The sequence below is a fragment of the Triturus cristatus genome, chromosome 4_1 (genome assembly GCF_964204655.1).
Source record: "Triturus cristatus chromosome 4_1, aTriCri1.1, whole genome shotgun sequence".
Lineage (NCBI taxonomy): Eukaryota > Metazoa > Chordata > Amphibia > Caudata > Salamandridae > Triturus > Triturus cristatus.
Window position 1 is genome coordinate 71,627,202 of NC_140585.1, and position 19,255 is coordinate 71,646,456.

The 19,255-nt window shown below is 54.7% G+C and overlaps 1 protein-coding gene across 1 annotated transcript in view; it reads left to right on the forward strand.

Annotated features, from left to right (window-relative positions):
• The window catches only part of GRK2 (G protein-coupled receptor kinase 2), a 345,084-nt gene that overhangs the window by 166,918 nt on the left and 158,911 nt on the right, over positions 1–19,255 (forward strand). The window contains exons 3-5 of the mRNA XM_085651617.1: positions 11,134–11,207; positions 13,931–14,032; positions 15,202–15,276. Coding sequence (XP_085507743.1) covers positions 11,134–11,207; positions 13,931–14,032; positions 15,202–15,276 — 251 coding nt within the window. The remainder of the gene's footprint in view (positions 1–11,133; positions 11,208–13,930; positions 14,033–15,201; positions 15,277–19,255) is intronic.

Sequence of the window (19,255 nt, forward strand, 5' to 3'; positions counted from 1 at the left end):
TCCTCTCTCCCCCTTGCCTCTCTCATCTCCCTAAACCTCTCGTGCCTCTTTCTCTCTTCCCCATGTCTTTCCCTCTTCCCCATGTCTCTCTTCCTCTCTCCCCATGCCTCTCTTCCTCTCTCCCCATGACTCTCCTCTCCCTATGCCTCTCATGCCTCTTTCTCTCTTCCCCATGTCTTTCCCTCTTCCCCATGCCTCTCTTCCTCGCTCCCCATGACTCTCCTCTCCCTATGCCTCTCATGCCTCTTTCTCTCTTCTCCATGTCTCTCTTCCTCTCTCCCCCATGCTTCTCTTTCTCTCTCCCCCATGCTTCTCTTCCTCTCTCTCCCATGCCTCTCTTCCTCTCTCCCTAGCCTCTCTCCCTATTCCTCTCTACCCCATGCCTCTCTTCCTCTCTCCCCCATGCCTCTCTACCTCTCTCCCCATGCCTCTCTACCTCTCTCCCCATGCCTCTCTACCTCTCTCCCCATGCCTCTCTACCTCTCTCCCATGCCTCTCTACCTCTCTCCCATGCCTCTCTACCTCTCTCCCCATGCCTCTCTACCTCTCCCCATGCCTCTCTACCTCTCTCCCCATGCCTCTCCTCCTCTCTCTCCATGCCTCTCTTCCTCTCTCTCCCCATGCATCTGTCCTCTCCCTATGCCTCTCTTCCTCTCTCCCCATGCCTCTTCCTCTCTCCCCATGCCTCTTCCTCTCTCCCCATGCCTCTTCCTCTCTCCCCATGCCTCTTCCTCTCTCCCCATGCCTCTTCCTCTCTCCCCATGCCTCTCTACCTCTCTCCCCATGCCTCTCTACCTCTCTCCCCATGCCTCTCTACCTCTCCCCATGCCTCTCTACCTCTCTCCCCATGCCTCTCTACCTCTCTCCCCATGCCTCTCTACCTCTCTCTCCATGCCTCTCTTCCTCTCTCTCCCCATGCATCTGTCCTCTCCCTATGCCTCTCTTCCTCTCTCCCCATGCCTCTTCCTCTCTCCCCATGCCTCTTCCTCTCTCCCCATGCCTCTTCCTCTCTCCCCATGCCTCTCTACCTCTCTCCCCATGCCTCTCTACCTCTCTCCCCATGCCTCTCTACCTCTCTCCCCATGCCTCTCTACCTCTCTCCCCATGCCTCTCTACCTCTCTCCCCATGCCTCTCTACCTCTCTCCCCATGCCTCTCTACCTCTCTCCTCATGCCTCTCTACCTCTCTCCCCCATGCCTCTCTACCTCTCTCCCCCATGCCTCTCTTCCTCTCTCCCCATGCCTCTATTCTGCATGTCTCTCCCATACCTCTCTTCCTCTCTCTCTCTCCCATGCCGCTCTTCCTCTCTCTCTCCCATGCCTCTCTTCCTCTCTCTCTCCCATGCCTCTCATGCCTCTTTCTCTCTTCCACATGTCTCTTCCTCTCTCTCCCATGCCCCTCTTCCCATGATCCTCTTCCTCTCTCCCCATCACCACTTTTTATTCCCCCCCCCCCCTCTTCAAACCTTGGCTTTTCTCAACACTTTCTCCTTTCTAACACGTTACTCCTCAGTCTGTGGCAGTGAGCAGACCGTTCTCTCCCCACACCTGTTGTGTTAGGGTTTATTTCTAGGGGGGGTTGGCGTCACCCTTCTTTGAGTACCTATGGGAGTGGGACGCTCCCGCACCGTATCTGATTTGCTTGAGTGTATACGTTTGCGGAAGAAATCTGCAGTGCCCTCACTCCTGCAATGAGTTCTCGCCCGAAGACCTTGAATTGAACGCTCCAGGGGGTCACGCGACCCCGTCTAGGCTCCATCACTCGTCCTTCATCCCAGGCTCTGAACTCCTGCTTCCTTCCTCCCACCGACTTGCTATAAAGCCTCTTGATGTCACATTTGACGCCTATGCAGATGATGGGCAACTGATCCCAAGCCCCACCCCAGGGTGACCCATTCAGAACTCAAGTCAGTGGATGTCTTCGGTGCAGCGAAGAGGCTGGGTCTGGTGGCTTGGCGAACGAATGCGTCCACTGTAGGGAACCTTGTTCGATCTCATGGTCACCGGTTCAAATCCTGGCGGGTCCACTCAGCCTTCCATCCTTCTGAGGTCAATAAAATGAGTACCATTGAGTGGGGTAACAAACACATCTATTATTCATTGCCAAGATCCCACTGGGTGAACATGCTCTTTACAAACACACGTTATGTTGGTAATTCAAAGAGGACACATCCAGCCTCGTCGATGCCAGCCATCTGGCCGGATGCCCTTGGCCACTGTCCACGACCAACCCCCTTGACCAGTCCCGTCCCCATCTATGCCTTCTACCCCCAATTTACGGTGTGCTGCAGTGACAATTTGGGCTTGTGTCTTCATCTCCACAGCTTTGAACGCGGTCTACCCCGATCATATCCGCAATGTGTCTGCGGCCTTAGGCCTCACCAACATGGACTCTTTTAGGTTCTGGACAGCGAAGACGGGGCCAAATTCTGCCAGCTTTGCTCAGCCTCAACTTTGTGTATAATCCGTCCTGTAGTTACGGGTTAGGGCTTCCCAAGCTTGCACTAGGAAGCGGAGTACCAGTCACTGGTATTATGTGATTCTTCAGCTGTCAATCAATCAGTAGATTAATAGAGCTCTTCTGGTCACCCATGAGGGTATCCAGGCACTGGTATGGTCCAGTTGATTAGCCGAATAGCCAAGTTTTAAGGGACTTTCGGAACTCTGGAAGAGATGCGGTGTTCTCCACATAATTATGGATTTACAGCACTTGCCACTTATTCCACCATGTGCGGCTCACTTTGCAGAGTTCAGCAAAAACGTGTTTTAATTCTAATGGCCACTGGTTACCAACATCCAGATGTGGTGTCCTGCTGTGCTGGATACTTCCAGTTAACTGGGTGCCTTTCAGTTGCTGGAGACTGGATTTAGATGCTTCACTCACACCACCTAGGTGGCTCTTTTGCCTACACAGTATTAACATGTGTTCAAGTGACAAAAGAGCGAAATAATACTGCGACTTAATGTGGCACGTTCTGCCTCATAGTTTGCCTTTTCTTGCCTCACAATTTAGTCCACCATGCTGCTTGATTTGATCCTGAATTGCTTTATATAATTTGAGTGGCGCGCCGAGTAGCCAACAAAAACTCTTGGAGCAGAAGATCAGCTGCTTCTGCAAGTGCCTGTGGTCCAAAGAGCCAAGCACTGACACAGATTTCTGAGAACTGTGCCCCCCCCGCCCCCCCCGGGCCAAGCTGTGCAGCACTGACCCCAGTACCTAACATGTCGCATAGAAAATTTTGTTTATGCCCTCATGGTGACATTGGATGGGTCTAAAAAGATCATCATTGTAAGACACTCTGTACACCTAAAAAGTGTGTGCCAGGGCCAAGCCACCCACGGAAGGGAATGTAGCCACCTTGAGGCCTTCCTTTACCTGTCGCGGGCTTGGTCTTTTCGGCCACACCTTGGTGCGGGCTTGGTCCTTTATGCCACACCTTGATCCTTTCGGCCACGCCTTGGCGCGGGCTTGGCCCTTTCGGCCACACCTTGGCGCGGGCTTGGCCCTTTCGGCCACACCTTGGCGCGGGCTTGGCCCTTTCGGCCACACCTTGGCGCGGGCTTGGCCCTTTCGGCCACACCTTGGCGCGGGCTTGGCCCTTTCGGCCACACCTTGGCGCGGGCTTGGCCCTTTCGGCCACACCTTGGCGCGGGCTTGGCCCTTTCGGCCACACCTTGGCGCGGGCTTGATCCTTTTGGTCACGCCTTGGCGTGGGCTTGATCCTTTTGGTCACGCCTTGGCGTGGGCTTGGTCCTTTCGGTCACGCCTTGGCGCAGGCTTGGTCCTTTCTGTCACGCCTTGGCGCGGGCTTCATCCTTTCAGCCACGCCTTGGTCCTTTTCGGCCACACCTTGGCGCGGGCTAGGTCCTTTTGGCCATACCTTGGCGCGGGCTTGGTCCTTTCGGTCACGCCTTGACACAGGCCTGGTCCTTTCAGCCACGCCTTGGTCCTTTCGGCCACACCTTGGCGTGGGCTTGGTCCTTTCGGCCACGCCTTGGCTTGGGCTTGGTCCTTTCGGCCACGCCTTGGCGTGGGCTTGGTCCTTTCGACCAAGCCTTGGCATGGGCTTGGTCCTTTCAGCCACGCCTTGGTCCTTTCGGCCACACCTTGGCGCAGGCTTGATCCTTTCGGCCACGCCTTGGCGTGGGCTTGGTCCTTTCGACCAAGCCTTGGCGTGGGCTTGGTCCTTTCGACCACGCCTTGGCGTGGGCTTGGTCCTTTCGACCACGCCTTGGCACGGGCTTGGTCCTTTCGGCCACGACGTGGCACGGGCTTGCTCTTTTCGGCCACGCGTTTGGTCCTTTCAGCCACGCCTTGGTCCGGGCTTGGTCCTTTCAGCTACTCCTTGGTCCTTTTGGTCACGCCTTGGCGCGGGCTTGGTCCTTTCAGCCACGCCTTGGTCCTTTCTGTCACGCCTTGGCGCGGGCTTGGTCCTTTCAGCCACGCCTTGGTCTTTTCGGCCACACCTTGGTGGGGGCTTGGTCCTTTTGGCCACGCCTTGGCGCGGGCTTGGTCCTTTTGGCCACGCCTTGGCGCGGGCTTGGTCCTTTTGGCCACGCCTTGGCGCGGGCTAGGTCCTTTTGGCCACGCCTTGGCGCGGGCTAGGTCCTTTTGGCCACGCCTTGGCGCGGGCTAGGTCCTTTTGGCCACGCCTTGGCGCGGGCTAGGTCCTTTTGGCCACGCCTTGGCGCGGGCTAGGTCCTTTTGGCCACGCCTTGGCGCGGGCTAGGTCCTTTTGGCCACGCCTTGGCGCGGGCTAGGTCCTTTTGGCCACGCCTTGGCGCGGGCTAGGTCCTTTCGGCCACGGCTTGGTCCTTTCGGCCACGGCTTGGTCCTTTCGGCCACGGCTTGGTCCTTTCGGCCACGCCTTGGTCCTTTCGGCCACGCCTTGGCATGGGCTAGGTCTTTCGGGCATGCCTTGGCCAGGGCTAGGTTCTTTTGGCCACGCCTTGGTCCTTTCGGTCATGCCTTGGTGCAGGCTTGGTCCTTTCAGCCACGCCTTGGCGCGGGCTTGGTCCTTTCGGTCACATCCTGGCTCGGGCTTGGCCCTTTCTGTGGTCAGGTACCCTATCCCAGTTCAGCATCCCAATGACTACGAGCATGGAGAGTGGAGCTCCTAAGAACGGCCTCCTGTGGAAGAAAAGTCCATATTGGACGGTTAGTCATCTGTCATTTATATGCTCACAGACGATATCTAGGGGTCTTGAGCTAGAATCCAGCAGGGCTAATCTATCATATCGCCCTCCTGAGGATGGTAACTGTATATACCATAATGTGGGGTCCTTCTTGCATACCTTTAAACTGTAGTATTAAACAGCAAAAATTGCTCACCGTGGTTCCTGGCATTCTCTATATCTGGGACAAGGCTGCGTGAGCTGGACAGTTTCTGTGGTCTCACCCAGTTTTTTTTCTTCAAAAGAAAATCCTGAAACTAGATTATCATTTTGAAAATAAAGTAATGCTCCTCCCCACGGGAGTCCTCTCACATGGTGGGGGGACCATTATTTGCATTTATTGTCCCTCCTCACCAGGGTTTGCCTGTCAGTGGCGGACAGTAAAGAAAAAGCGGCTATACATCCACCCATCCTGGTTAGTTGTGCACACATCCATCCATTTCATTTCTCCAATGGCCCTTACTAAGTCGGGGTGCTGGAGAGGTTTGGCTATGGCTGTGAAGTAGTAGGTTCCGCCATAGCCAGACCTGAGCTCCACCCGCATATCCATTTGGCGGGCGGACCATTATGTTGGCGGTATGTATACACCGTCGCCACACACTATGCATACTACCAACTTATAAATCGGGCCCTTTTTTTCTAATTTTATAAATGTCACTAAGCCCCCTTATTTGACCCTCCTTAGTCTGCTCACTTAATCTAGTTCCACTGATTTCTCCATGTGGTCCTTGCAGAGTTTACTAAATATTGCTTAACATGTGGAGCACTCTGGTGCCTTCGGGCCGGGCTGGCTCTATGATGGACTCTGTACTTGTTACCTATGTTGTGAACATTTACTGTTGTAAAGCGCTCCGATATTTTCGGCTCTAGCTAGCGCTATATAAAATTCTCAAATAAATGCTTTTGAAGGTACTCCGTTACAAAGTTACGTTTTAAACTAAAAAAAAAAAACAAATTCATCAGTTATAGTTCTCTCTAGTTGCGCACTCACCATGCACAGCTGATTACCACACATATTACATCACTCATGATATGTTCTATAACACCATTGATAACATCCCTGCAACATTTGAAATTACATTATTGATGACAAGACTGCACATCATGGCGGGGGCGCAGGTTATAGTTACCTTGGAGCACGTGTTATAGCTAGAGATAATTATAACTGCTACATTTCATTATTTATTTATTTATTTATTTATTTATTTATTTATTTTTTTTTAAGTTTTTATTGAACAATAATTCGATTACAAGCACGGGCCTACAACCACCAGGGCCGGCCGCTAAGTACAGAATGAAATATACATTTATCAAAGCTGCAGTCGGTTCCCGGGGGTCGGCCCCGTAGTGAGTCCGGATAGTTCTAGAGGCACAGGAGACTTAGATCCAAAAAACACAGAAAACTAAAAGAAAAACAAAAGGCGAGGCATAAAGACAAACGGCGCAGGTCAGGCTTCCTCCGGGGAACTCCAGGTCAGACCATTAAGCAGCACACGAAAGGAAGGAGTACCGGGAGGCTGGGGACGGGGGGGGGGCCAAGGGAACTGAACGTCCATATGTAGTCATTCCAAAAGGTGCCAGGAACCGTCAAGGGTCAGGGGGACATGGCGATATCGGTGTCCACCAGGGGGGGCGTACAGATACCCCCGCGATATACATTCCATTGCCCCCAGATTCTGCCCCATGTCCCTGGCTTACCACGGGCAACATACACAGTCTTCTCCCTGAACATACACCAGTCCATATTCTCCTTCCATACTGACACGGTGGGCGGCCGCTGGGCACCCCAAAGCTGCGCTATATCTCTCTTGGCAATCATGTTCCCCAGGGCCGCCCACCGGGTCTGAGCCGCGCTATAATCATTGGGCTCCCACACATTCAGGACACAGCGACGCACCTCCGGCAGCAGCACAACCCCAGTGACCTGTCCCATAACCGTATGTACCCGGCGCCAGTAGTCCGCCACCTCGCGGCACTCCCACAGGATATGGAGAAAGGTGGCACTGAGCCCACAACCCCGCCTACAGAGCCCATCGTCGGAATATCCCATCGAGACTAAGCGAGGACCTGTCACATACACCCGGTGAAGAATCTTAAGCTGTACCAACCGGAGACGGGCTGGAATGGCGACCTCTTTGGGGGACGACAGTGCAGACTGCCAGTCCTCGTCGTCCAATTCCACCCCATCCCCCGTCCAAGCCTCCCGAAGGCGCACCAAGAGGTCAGCCCGATGATTAATCGGTTTCTTATAAATTAAAGAAATAGTGCTGTCCGGGACATGTCCGTCAAGTATGCGGTCCTCGAGGGGCGAGGAAACCGGGATCGTGGTCCCCTCTCCAAAGACCGAGAGCAGGGCGTGTCGAACCTGGGCATAGCGGAAGAACTCCCTGTCCGTAAGCTCATATTCGGCCTGAAGAGCCGCGAAAGTCTTAACCGCGCCCTTATGCCACAGGTCTCCCACTTTGCTGATACCAATCGTGTCCCACTGGTCAAACCCCTTCGTAGTCCAGAGGCTCCCCAGGCGATCGGAGGCAAACAAAGGAGTAGCACATGTCAGTCGCTCACCCCAGCCCGTGGCCGCAGTGGCGGCCCTCCAGGTCCGCACAGCAATCTTAGTAGGACCCGTAAGGGTCCGGCCAGCCGAGCGAGAGTACAGCGCCCTGTTATAGTCCCCGCCGGGAAGCAGGAACTTGTCCATCTCATACGCCGGGTTCAGGCCAGGCGCATACGTGGCATGGTTGATGGCCGAAAGCTGCGCGGCCCAATAATACCTGCGAATGTCGGGAAGCGCGATGCCCCCGTCATACCAGGGGAGAGTAAGCTTAGCAAGAGCAATACGCGCCCGCCCGTCCCACACCAGTCTCCTCTGCAGGCTCTCTACCTCCCGAAAGTAGGCCACTGGGATGACGTCGAAGGAATTCTGGAGTGCATAGAGGAACCTGGGAAGGGACATCATTTTGAACAGCGCGGCCCGACCCAGCGGGGACAGGGGCAGCCTGCACCACCGGGCCGTATCCTCTCGCAATCGCCGAAGCGGACGCAGGAGATTCAGCTCATAGCGAGCCGACGGGTCCAGCGAAACGTGTATCCCCAGATACTTAAAGCCGCTCAGTGATACCTGGATCGGAAGCCGAGGCGGTAGGAGTGGAGGACCACCGGAGATCGGATAGACGCAGAATTTAGACCAATTGATCGTGAGACCGGAATTATTCCCAAAGGAAGTCAGAACGTCAAAGAGGACGTTGAGCGACTGCCGCGGTGAGGTGAGATATAGGAGAATATCGTCCGCATACAGCGAAACCCGGTCTTCAAAGCCCGGGGCCCACCGGATCCCTCGAAGCGAGGGCTCCCAGCGGAGCCAAGCCGCGAGTGGCTCCAGGGCGAGAGCGAAGAGCAAAGGGGACAACGGGCATCCCTGCCTCGTGCCCCTGCCGAGGGCAAAGGGCCGAGAGACCCGCCCGTTCACCACCACCTGAGCCATGGGTCCCGTGTACAGAAGCTTCACCCAGCCAATAAATCCTTCCCCAAAGCCAAATTTAGCCAAGACAGCCCAGAGGAATGGCCACTCGATGGTGTCAAAAGCCATCGTGGCATCCAAAGAAACCAGCACGGCCGGTTCGGAGAGGAGCTCCGCCCTGGCAAGGGCGCCATGAAGACGCCGCAAGTTAAGAGCGGTGTTACGATGCGGGATGAATCCGCATTGGTCCGGATGAATCAGATCGCACACGACGCTCAACAGACGATTGGCAAGGACTTTCGCCAGGATCTTAGGCTCCGCATTTAGCAGTGAAATAGGCCGGTAAGAAGTACAGCGATCTCGCGGCTTGTCCTCCTTGGGGATAACGACTATCGTGGCCAAACGCTGATCGGCCGGGAGGGAACCCGCCGCCAGAGACTCACGGAACATGCGACTGAGGAAAGGCGCAAGCTTGTCAGGGCGCAATTTATATAGCTCAATGGGCAGACCGTTGGGACCCATAGCCTTGCCCGAGCGAAGGGAGCGGATCGCGGTCGCTATTTCATCCACCGACAAGGGGGCGTCCAGCCGCTCACGGTCCTCAACGGACAGGCAGGGCAAGGCGATATCCCTCAGTAGAAGGCGAGAGTCGTCCTCATCCCTGTCAGTCACTGGGGAGTACACAGCCCGGAGGTGGTCGGCAAAACATTCCACAATCTCGTCAGGCTCCGTCACACACACACCATCCGCAGCACGCAACTCCGGGACCACACGATTCACTCTCTCCTTCCTGTCCAGCCACGCGATCAACTTTCCCGCCTTGTCCCCGGCATCGTACAGTCGACCCTGCTGCTCCCTATACATAGTTTTGGCCGCGTCAGTGACCAGGGACCTATATTCAAACTGTTTCAGGCTGAGGGCATGGAGCCCGTCCGGAGTAACATTCGCCTCCAAGGCCGACTCCAGCCCCAAGATGTCAGTCTCCAGCCTCACCACTGCCTCACTCTTGACCCTCTTAGCCACCACTATCTGGGAAAGGGCGTGTCCGCGGATCACGGTTTTAAAGGCTTCCCACAGGGACATTGCAGAAGACACCGACCCCTCGTTATCCAGGAAGTATTGGTCCATAGCCTTAACCAGGCTGTCACGAGTCGTAGGGTCTCGCAGGTACCATGGGTTAATGGGAGCGATCCGCCCTGCAGACCGCGGCCCGGTGTCAAAAACAAGCCACAGCGGAGAATGGTCGGAGATACCCCGCGCCAGGTGCCTGACCTCTCGAATCCGACCAGTCTGCGCCGCGGGCATAAGGAAGTAGTCTAACCTAGAGAGACTCCCATGCGCCCCCGAGTGAAAGGTGAATTGGCATTGGGTCGGATGCATTAATCTCCAACTATCCACCAGGCCGAAGGTCTCCTCATTATTTATTTTTGTTTACAACATAACACGTTCACTGAAATTTTCACCTATGACGTCACTTCAACCATATACATTGATATATATATATTCTCTCTATTTACAGCTTATTCAGAAATTTGCAGCAAGATTGGCTGCGGGTTTTGATATCTCATCAGCGCAGGCAAAATGACATTGGTTGACCTCATTGGAGAGGATCTCTTTTAAATCCCTTTGCCTGGGCGTAAGGTGGTGTATAAACCAAATCTTCCACCAGTTGGATCCTGGTTTTAGTTGTGCTCTCCTTCGCGCGCTCGGAGATCTGCCTTCGAAGGGAATCTTACAGTTTCGAGAGTACTGGCGGTAGAGCCTTTTCCCTAATTGCCGCTCAGAATTGGAACATGCTCCCTGGCATACCTAAAAGAGAATCAAAGTATTTGAGATTCAGGAAGAATTTGAAGACCCGGCTCTTTCCCCGGGCCTAGGCTGGAGGAATGACGCACCTCCTCGGAAATGAACTGGTTTCTGACTTGTTTTTAGCGCCAGGACTCCCCAGTGAAGTGACACAGGCACTTCATACAACATTTATATAAATATATATACACACATCATTTAAATGCAGGCAGGGTTTGTTGATGAATGAGGTACTTGGGCAGGGCGTCCTAGAACTTTAAACGATAGATGGTAAGTCAGGGCGAGCTGAAAATGCCCGACGCTGGGTATTCCCTGATCTTGGGGTATACTGTTTCAGATTGTTGCTGCTTTACCTGAGAACGCTTGTGAGGATGAAACCAGGAGTTTCCCATCGATGGCTTTAATTCTTTTGATCCAATGGGTGTATGGGAAATTCATGAGATAACATCCTATGTTGTGGGAACATTCCTTTTTGATCTTTTAAGGGCGGCCACGATAGGTGTGATGTGGTCCTATTTACAGAGGAGTTCTATGGCAGACTGGTGTTAACGGTGCCAAGTAAAGCCTCCCCATAATCAGTGCAGGAAGGTATGAGTGATTGCGTCCCCGTTTTGAGGTCATTCGTAGGCAGAAAGACTGAAATGTTGGCGGAGTTGCCATAGTTCTTACCTCACCTGTTGTTTTTCTTCCTCTCAGGTTATTTGTTATTTAAGGAGTTCTGCTTGAATGACATGGAGGAGGCCAAGCCGCAAGTGGAGTTCTATGAAGAGGTAAGCGTGTCCCATGAGCCGTGAGTGCCAGTGAGGGCACTCGCCCTCTGTGGAGTGCCCACTGCTCTCCTGGTAAAGCTGACCTGTCCAGCCTAGCACCGTGTGTGCAAGGGGGCTTCAGAGCTGGTACCAGGCCAGTGTCTGTGCAACACTCTTCATCTGCCAGCACTTTAAAGCAGTCCCTTTCCACGGCTGGCGGCCAGGCGAGTGTGGACCCTTTATCAGTGTATATCCAAACTCTCCCAGCGGCCTACTGTTTGGCCAGATTGTTTCTTTGGTGGCACCCATGATGCATCTGTCTGTCTGTATGAGGGCAAGGACCCTGCTGCTGCACCTACAGCTTAAGCTCACGTCCTTTGCATGGAGGAAGCCTTACACACTGCTAGCCACGCTTCTGGTTGGAAGCTTGTCCACTGCTGTTCATGAGGTGTGCAGAGGAAGCTTGCCTACTGCTCTCACTTTCTTTATTTAGAGTACACCTTACCTGCTGCTGGTCACACATCCTTGCATGGAGGAAGCCTCACCTGCTGCTGGTCACACTTCCTTGCATGGAGGATGCCTCGCCTGCTGCTGGTCACGCATTCTTGCATGGAGGAAGCCTTACCTGCTGCTGGTCACACATCCTTGCATAGATGATGCCTCGCCTGCTGCTGGTCACACTTTCTTGCATGGATGATGCCTCGCCTGCTGCTGGTCACACTTCCTTGCATGGAGGAAGCCTCACCTGCTGCTGGTCACACTTCTTTGCATGGAGGAAGCCTCACCTGCTGCTGGTCACACTTCCTTGCATGGAGGAAGCCTCTCCTGCTGCTGGTCACACATCCTTGCATGGAGGTAGCCTCACCTGCTGCTGGTCACACATCCTTGCATGGAGGAAGCCTCACCTGCTGCTGGTCACACATCCTTGCATGGAGGAAGCCGTACCTGCTGCTTGTCACGCATTCTTGCATGGAGGAAGCCTCACCTACTGCTGGTCTCACTTCCTTGCATGGAGGAAACCTCACCTGCTACTGGTCACACTTCCTTGCATGGAGGAAGCCTCACGTGCTGCTGGTCTCTTGCTGCTGGTCACACTTCCTTGCATGGAGGAAGCCTCACCTGCTGCTGGTCACACTTCCTTGCATGGAGGAAGCCTCACCTGCTGCTGGTCTCTTGCTGCTGGTCACACTTCCTTGCATGGAGGAAGCCTCACCTGCTGCTGGTCACACTTCCTTGCATGGAGGAAGCCTCACCTGCTGCTGGTCTCTTGCTGCTGGTCACACTTCTTTGCATGGAGGAAGCCTCACCTGCTGCTGGTCACACTTCCTTGCATGGAGGAAGCCTCACCTGCTGCTGGTCTCTTGCTGCTGGTCACACTTCTTTGCATGGAGGAAGCCTCACCTGCTGCTGGTCACACTTCTTTGCATGGAGGAAGCCTCACCTGCTGCTGGTCACACTTCCTTGCATGGATGATGCCTTTCCTGCTGCTGGTCACACTTCCTTACATGGATGATGCCTTTCCTGCTGCTGGTCACACGTCCTCTGGTCACACTTCCTTACATGGATGATGCCTTTCCTGCTGCTGGTCACACGTCCTCTGGTCACACTTCCTTGCATGGAGGAAGCCTCACCTGCTACTGGTCACACTTCCTTGCATGGAGGAAGCCTCACCTGCTGCTGGTCACACTTCCTTGCATGGAGGAAGCCTCACCTGCTGCTGGTCACACTTCTTTGCATGGAGGAAGCCTCACCTGCTGCTGGTCACACTTCTTTGCATGGAGGAAGCCTCACCTGCTGCTGGTCACACTTCCTTGCATGGATGATGCCTTTCCTGCTGCTGGTCACACTTCCTTACATGGATGATGCCTTTCCTGCTGCTGGTCACACTTCCTCTGGTCACACTTCCTTGCATGGAGGAAGCCTCACCTGCTGCTGGTCACACTTCCTTACATGGATGATGCCTTTCCTGCTGCTGGTCACACTTCCTTACATGGATGATGCCTTTCCTGCTGCTGGTCACACTTCCTCTGGTCACACTTCCTTGCATGGAGGAAGCCCCACCTGCTGCTGGTCACACATCCTTGCATGGAGGAAGCCGTACCTGCTGCTTGTCACGCATTCTTGCATGGAGGAAGCCTCACCTACTGCTGGTCTCACTTCCTTGCATGGAGGAAGCCTCTCCTGCTGCTGGTCACACATCCTTGCATGGAGGAAGCCTCACCTGCTGCTGGTCACGCATCCTTGCATGGAGGTAGCCTCACCTGCTTCTGGTCACGCATCCTTGCATGGAGGAAGCCTCACCTGCTGCTGGTCACACATCCTTGCATGGAGGAAGCCGTACCTGCTGCTTGTCACGCATTCTTGCATGGAGGAAGCCTCACCTACTGCTGGTCTCACTTCCTTGCATGGAGGAAGCCTCACCTGCTGCTGGTCTCTTGCTGCTGGTCACACTTCCTTGCATGGAGGAAGCCTCACCTGCTGCTGGTCACACTTCCTTACATGGATGATGCCTTTCCTGCTGCTGGTCACACTTCCTCTGGTCACACTTCCTTGCATGGAGGAAGCCCCACCTGCTGCTTGTCACACCTCTGGCCAGAAGCTTGTCATCTCCTGCTCATGAGATGTCGAAGAGGATTGCCCCGCTGTGTGTTGGGACTGGGGGTCTTAGGAGGATGGGGTGTTGGTGCCACTGTCTTCCCCCCTCCCCATGGGTCTCAGTTCTCACAGCCCCTTTCTTTCCCCAGATCCGGAAGTTTGAGAAGCTGGACTCGCAGGAGGAGCGCTTCGCCAAGAGTCGGGAGATCTTCGACAACTACATCATGAAGGAGCTGCTGTCCTTCTCCCATGTGAGTCTGGGCCTGAGTTATGATGGGGGGGGGGGCTAAGTGGGGGCAGGGCTGGGGGGGGGGGGGGGGCAGGGCTGATGCTGCGTGGAGGCAAGGCAGACACTGACCGGAGCTGCTGTTCTCCCATGTGAGTCTGGACCTGGGCTATGATGGGGGGGCTGGGGGTGGGGGCTACGAGGGGGGGGGCTGAGGGGGGACTAGGGGTGCATGGAGGCAGACACTGACCGGAGCTGCTGTCCTCCCATGAGAGTTGGGCCATGAGGGGGGGGGGGGGGTGTTTGAGGTGGGGGGCAGGGCTGGTGCTGCGTGTCCCATGTGCGTCTGGGCCTGGGCTATGAGGGGGTGCTGGGGGGGGCAGGGATGAGGGGGCCTGAGGAGCAGCTGGGGGGGGGGGGGGGTGCACGGCTGGTGCCGCGTGGGGGCACACTGACCGGAGCTGCTGTTCTCCCATGTGAGTCTGGGCCTGGGCTATGAGGGGGGCTGAGGGAGGGCAGGGCCGGGGGTGCATGGAGGCAGCGCTCCTCCGTACCCTGTTCTGCGGGTTCCTGGCGCTTCTCTGCTGATTGAATGACTGCAGTGATACAGCGCGCACTGCATAGGCGCCTCATGGCGCTGCTGTGGGTGGGGCGTGAAGGCCCCTGCCATGTCGTGAGCTGGGGTACCCCTTCCATGTGGTACATGTGATTGACTGATCCTCTCTAGACATGGAGCTATTCATTTCACATGGAGAGTGCAAGGTGCGGTGGGGTCCCTCCCGCAGCTGAGGCTGGTGTGTTCTCAAGGTACAGGGGTGGGAGTCCTCTCCCTGAGCCATGAGCATGTGTGTGTCACACTGTCGTGAGAACCTATTGGTCACCGAGCAAGTTTTTCCGCTCCTGGTAGTGGGCATTTCATCCTTAAGCAAAAGGTGCCCCTACCACAGCCGGACGCATGCCTACTGCAGTAGGGTAACTGCGCCCAAGAGAAAGGTAAAGGACATTGTATCCCTAGTTTTTGAATGGCCTTCAAGACCGAAACGTGTCATCCCTTGTAGAGGTGCCGCCGTGAGGGGAATGAATGATGCAGCTAGTTCAAGGGAGAATGACGCAGAGCAAGGTCTGGCTACCACCCTTAGGGACGTGAGTCTGCGTCATCCGATGATGTCATTGATTCCGCTCTTCTCTCCTCAGCCCTTCTCCAAGAACGCCAGTGAGCACGTGAAGACGCACCTGAGCAAGAAGCTGGCCCCCCCAAACCTCTTCCAGGTGTGTATGACCGCAGCCGAGAGAATGATGCTCTGTGGTGGGCCCATGAAGGCGCATCTGGCACCCCAGCGCTTCTTGGCGCTGTGCCTTACAGTAGACTGAAGTTGTGAATGTAGAATGTTAGTGTGCATAAACAGGACCTTTTCTCTTTTGTGGAGTTGGGCAGCGGGATAAGATTCTAGAAATAACCAAAGACTCAGATTTTGGTGACTGAGACTGCCTCCCTTTTGCTCTCACCCTGCCCATACTGGTCTTGTAAAGTAGCCTCTGGTTGTCCTAATAGTAGTTCCAGAGGGATGGTGCTTGAGTGAAGTCCTCCCGTCAGTGCCCTCTGTCCAGGTAAGGAGCATTCTGGGATGCCTCAGGCAGCCTGGGCTCGATGCCTCCCCCCCCCCCCCCCACCCTCAACCCCCCCCCCCAACGGCTCGTGCGGGGTTCCTTGAGCCATGAGCCATCTTCTTCCTTTTAACAGTCTGAACACAGGAGGTGCAGCGATGATACCGGATGAGCTGCTTTTTGATTGAAGGGTTTCTTGGGGGCTGGGGTGGGAGTTCAGCACCGAAGGTGTGATGCACCACTCGGCTTTAGAAACATTTACCTTTAGTGATAAAAATAAGGTGAATGGAATCACCTGTAATGTAGCGGCCCTCGACCAACAGAGGACCGGCCCTAACGGTTTGAATGTAGCTGGTCATGAAGGCAGTGCGCTGCCCCATCTAGCCCTGGTTCCAGTAACCGCAAGGTGGGATCCGTCCTGTTGAAGGGATTGCATAGATTTGGGGACATAAGTTGTTTGCCCAGACTGGGGTCTCATGGAGCGGCAGACTGGTTTTAGTTTTCATGATTTTTAAGTAGAGTTAATTGTGACTTGTCTACGCGTCTATCCCTGTCAAACATCACTAAGCGAAGGTCTTGCGTCCTATCCAAGCACCAGATTTTAGCAGGGCCCAGGCGCCTTCGTTTATAAACATAGACGGAGGAGGTGAAACTGTCCACTGTCTGAGCACGTGGCGAAATCATGGGGGGGGACAAAGAAGGGAAAAGAACAAAGGAATTGATGGAGTGGGCGGGGCAGTCAGCAAGCTCCGCCTCCTCCCACAGAAGCCATCTTAGGTGTTTTCCTGACTCGCCACCAGATGTGTGGAGAGAAGCCTCTTCTGATTGGCTATGTCAGTCGTTGATAGCGGGTCGGACAAACATAGGGTCTTTACCCATCGTCCAGTCTAGAACGTCAACCCACTTGACCCCTCCCCTTCCGGGGCTGGAGCCCTCTGTACAGGATGGAATGTGTTATTGCGTCACTTTGTATCACATTAGGTCGTACACCAGCCAGTTGGTGTCAAAGAGCTATTAACATGCTTTTTTTCTTTTTATATAAATTGAGGCAAATTATTTTCCTTTCTCAGTTCAGTTATCACTGTTCTAGATGTTGGCTCCAGTACCTGCTTATGTTCAAAATGCTTTACAGTTTTCCTGGATAAGAATCCTGGTTAAGGGGCAATTCAAATGAATATTTCAGTGTCCAGGATTGATATTTTAGTCTATTTTCTTGGTGGCAAGTGCAGTCTGGGGTTGAAATCCAGCAGTGTAACATAAGTGAGCGGTTACTAGGTATCAGATCCTTTAAAGTGGTCTTAGTCGGCTATTATTCGTTCTCCTTAAGATTTTTTTTTTTGAAACCGTTTATTACAGGTCTTAAAAGTATACAAGTATGGGCCCACAACCTTCCGGCCGGCCGCTAGCAATGGTAGGAACATACGACATACATTCATGGAACACGTGGTATTACAGGAGGAGCAATTCTCAGTAGATAACAATGTCAAAAACCACATCATCCAGGCCCCATTATGCGGTTTCGTTTTAAATTAAGAACAACAAAAATTAAAACCACACCCACAAGGCAACCCACAATCAAAAATAGCAGCACGTGCTCCCCAAGAGGGGGGATCCCAACTATACACAGAAGTGTGAAGAGGGGGAAGAGAGCAAAGCGAGGACTGGGGGGAACCCAATGCCCGGCAGCGGGGGAATGAGTCGGCTAAGGGGATGGGGCTGGCGAGGGATCAGGCAGCAGCGGCGGCGCGCAGATACCCCCTCGGTAGTCGTTCCAGGGGCCCCATACTTTCACCCATGTCCCAGGCTTACCCCTCGCCACATACACCACTTTTTCGCGAAACATGCACCAGTCCATGTGTTCTTTCCAGGCCGAGACCGTCGGGGGGCCTCTGGGATCCCCACAGTTGAGCAATATCACGCTTGGCTACCATATATCCCAGAGTCACCCACCACGTCTGCGGCGCTGAGTAATCAGTCGGTTCCCACACATTCAACGGGCATCTCCTCGCTTCAGGCAACAGCGCCACGTGCGTAACCAGACGCAGCACCTCATGTACACCACGCCAGAACCCCTCTACCTCCGGGCACTCCCACAAAATATGCATAAAGGTCCCCAAAGCACCACACCCACGCTTACATAACCCATCTCCGGCATAGCCCATACGCAGAAGCTTTGGCCCCGTCATGTAGACCCGGTGGAGTATCTTGAGCTGGACGAAGCGAAGGCGAGCCGGTATGGCCACCTCCTTCGGGGAGGCCACCGCGGAGGTCCAGTCCTCGTCGTCCAACTCCAGCCCGTCGGCAACCCAAGCCGCACGAAGGGCAGTCAACGGGTCCGAGCGGTCGTTTATCAGCTTTTTGTATATAAGTGAGATCGTGCTGTCCGGGACGTGCCCATCCAGCACTCTATCTTCCAGGGGGGAATATTCCGGGATGGAGGCAACGTCCGTGAAGACGGAGCCCAGCGCATGACGGACCTGCAAATACCGGAAGTATTCACTGCCCTGCAACTGGAATTCCGTCTGCAGCATATCGAACGTTTTAAATCCTTCCCTCGTCCAAAGATCCCCCACTTTACTGATACCTATTATGTCCCACTTCTCGAAGCCCTTAGAGGTCCACCGGGAACCCAACCGCTCAGACGCGTATAGCGGTGACGCCCGGGTCAAACGGTCCTTCCACCCCATAGCTGCATTGGCCGCGTGCCAGACTTGCACCATGACACGCGTGGGGCCCGTCAGACGAGCGTCGGGCGCGCTAGAGTAGAGCGCTCGATTGTAATCGCCACCTGGCAGGAGCATCTTGTCCATTTCGAATGCCGGGTTTAAGGCGGGCCCGTAGAGGCCATGGTTAATGGCAGCGAGCTGGGAGGCCCAATAGTACCGTTTAATATCCGGGAGGGCAATCCCCCCATCAAACCATGGGAGCGTCAGCTTAGCCAGAGCAATACGCGGCCTCCCGTCCCAGAACAGGCGGCGCTGCAGACTCTCCACCTCACGGAAGTAGCGCGCCGGGACCAAGTCCATAGTGTTCTGCAGAGCGTACAGAAAACGCGGCAGAGACATCATTTTGAACAGTGCCGCCCGGCCGAGCGGCGAAAGCGGCAGGCGCCGCCAGCGTGCGACATCTACCCGCAAACGCTGGAGGGGGGGAAGCAGATTACGTTCATACCGGGCCTCCGGGTCCAGAGTAATGAAGACACCCAGGTACCGAAATCCCAGCGGGGCGATCTGGATCGGACAGCCCCGCGGGAGAATAGGAGCCTCCCCAGAGAGAACATACACACACGATTTAGCCCAATTGATGACTAGACCGGAGTTACGACCGAACGAGTGCAAAACATCAACTAGGACTATAAGTGATTTGCGTGGGGAGGCTAGGTACAGAAGGATGTCATCAGCGTATAGGGATACGCGATCCTCATACTCGGGGGTCCAACGGAGACCACGTATGGAAGGCTCCCACCGCAGCCACTCCGCCAGGGGCTCCAAGGCAAGCGCAAAAAGAAGCGGCGACAGGGGACAGCCCTGCCGCGTGCCCCGGCCCAGCTCAAACGGGGCCGATACTCTTCCGTTCACGACCACCTGTGCCAATGGGCCCGCATACAACAATTTGACCCAACTGATGAATCCTGGGCCAAACC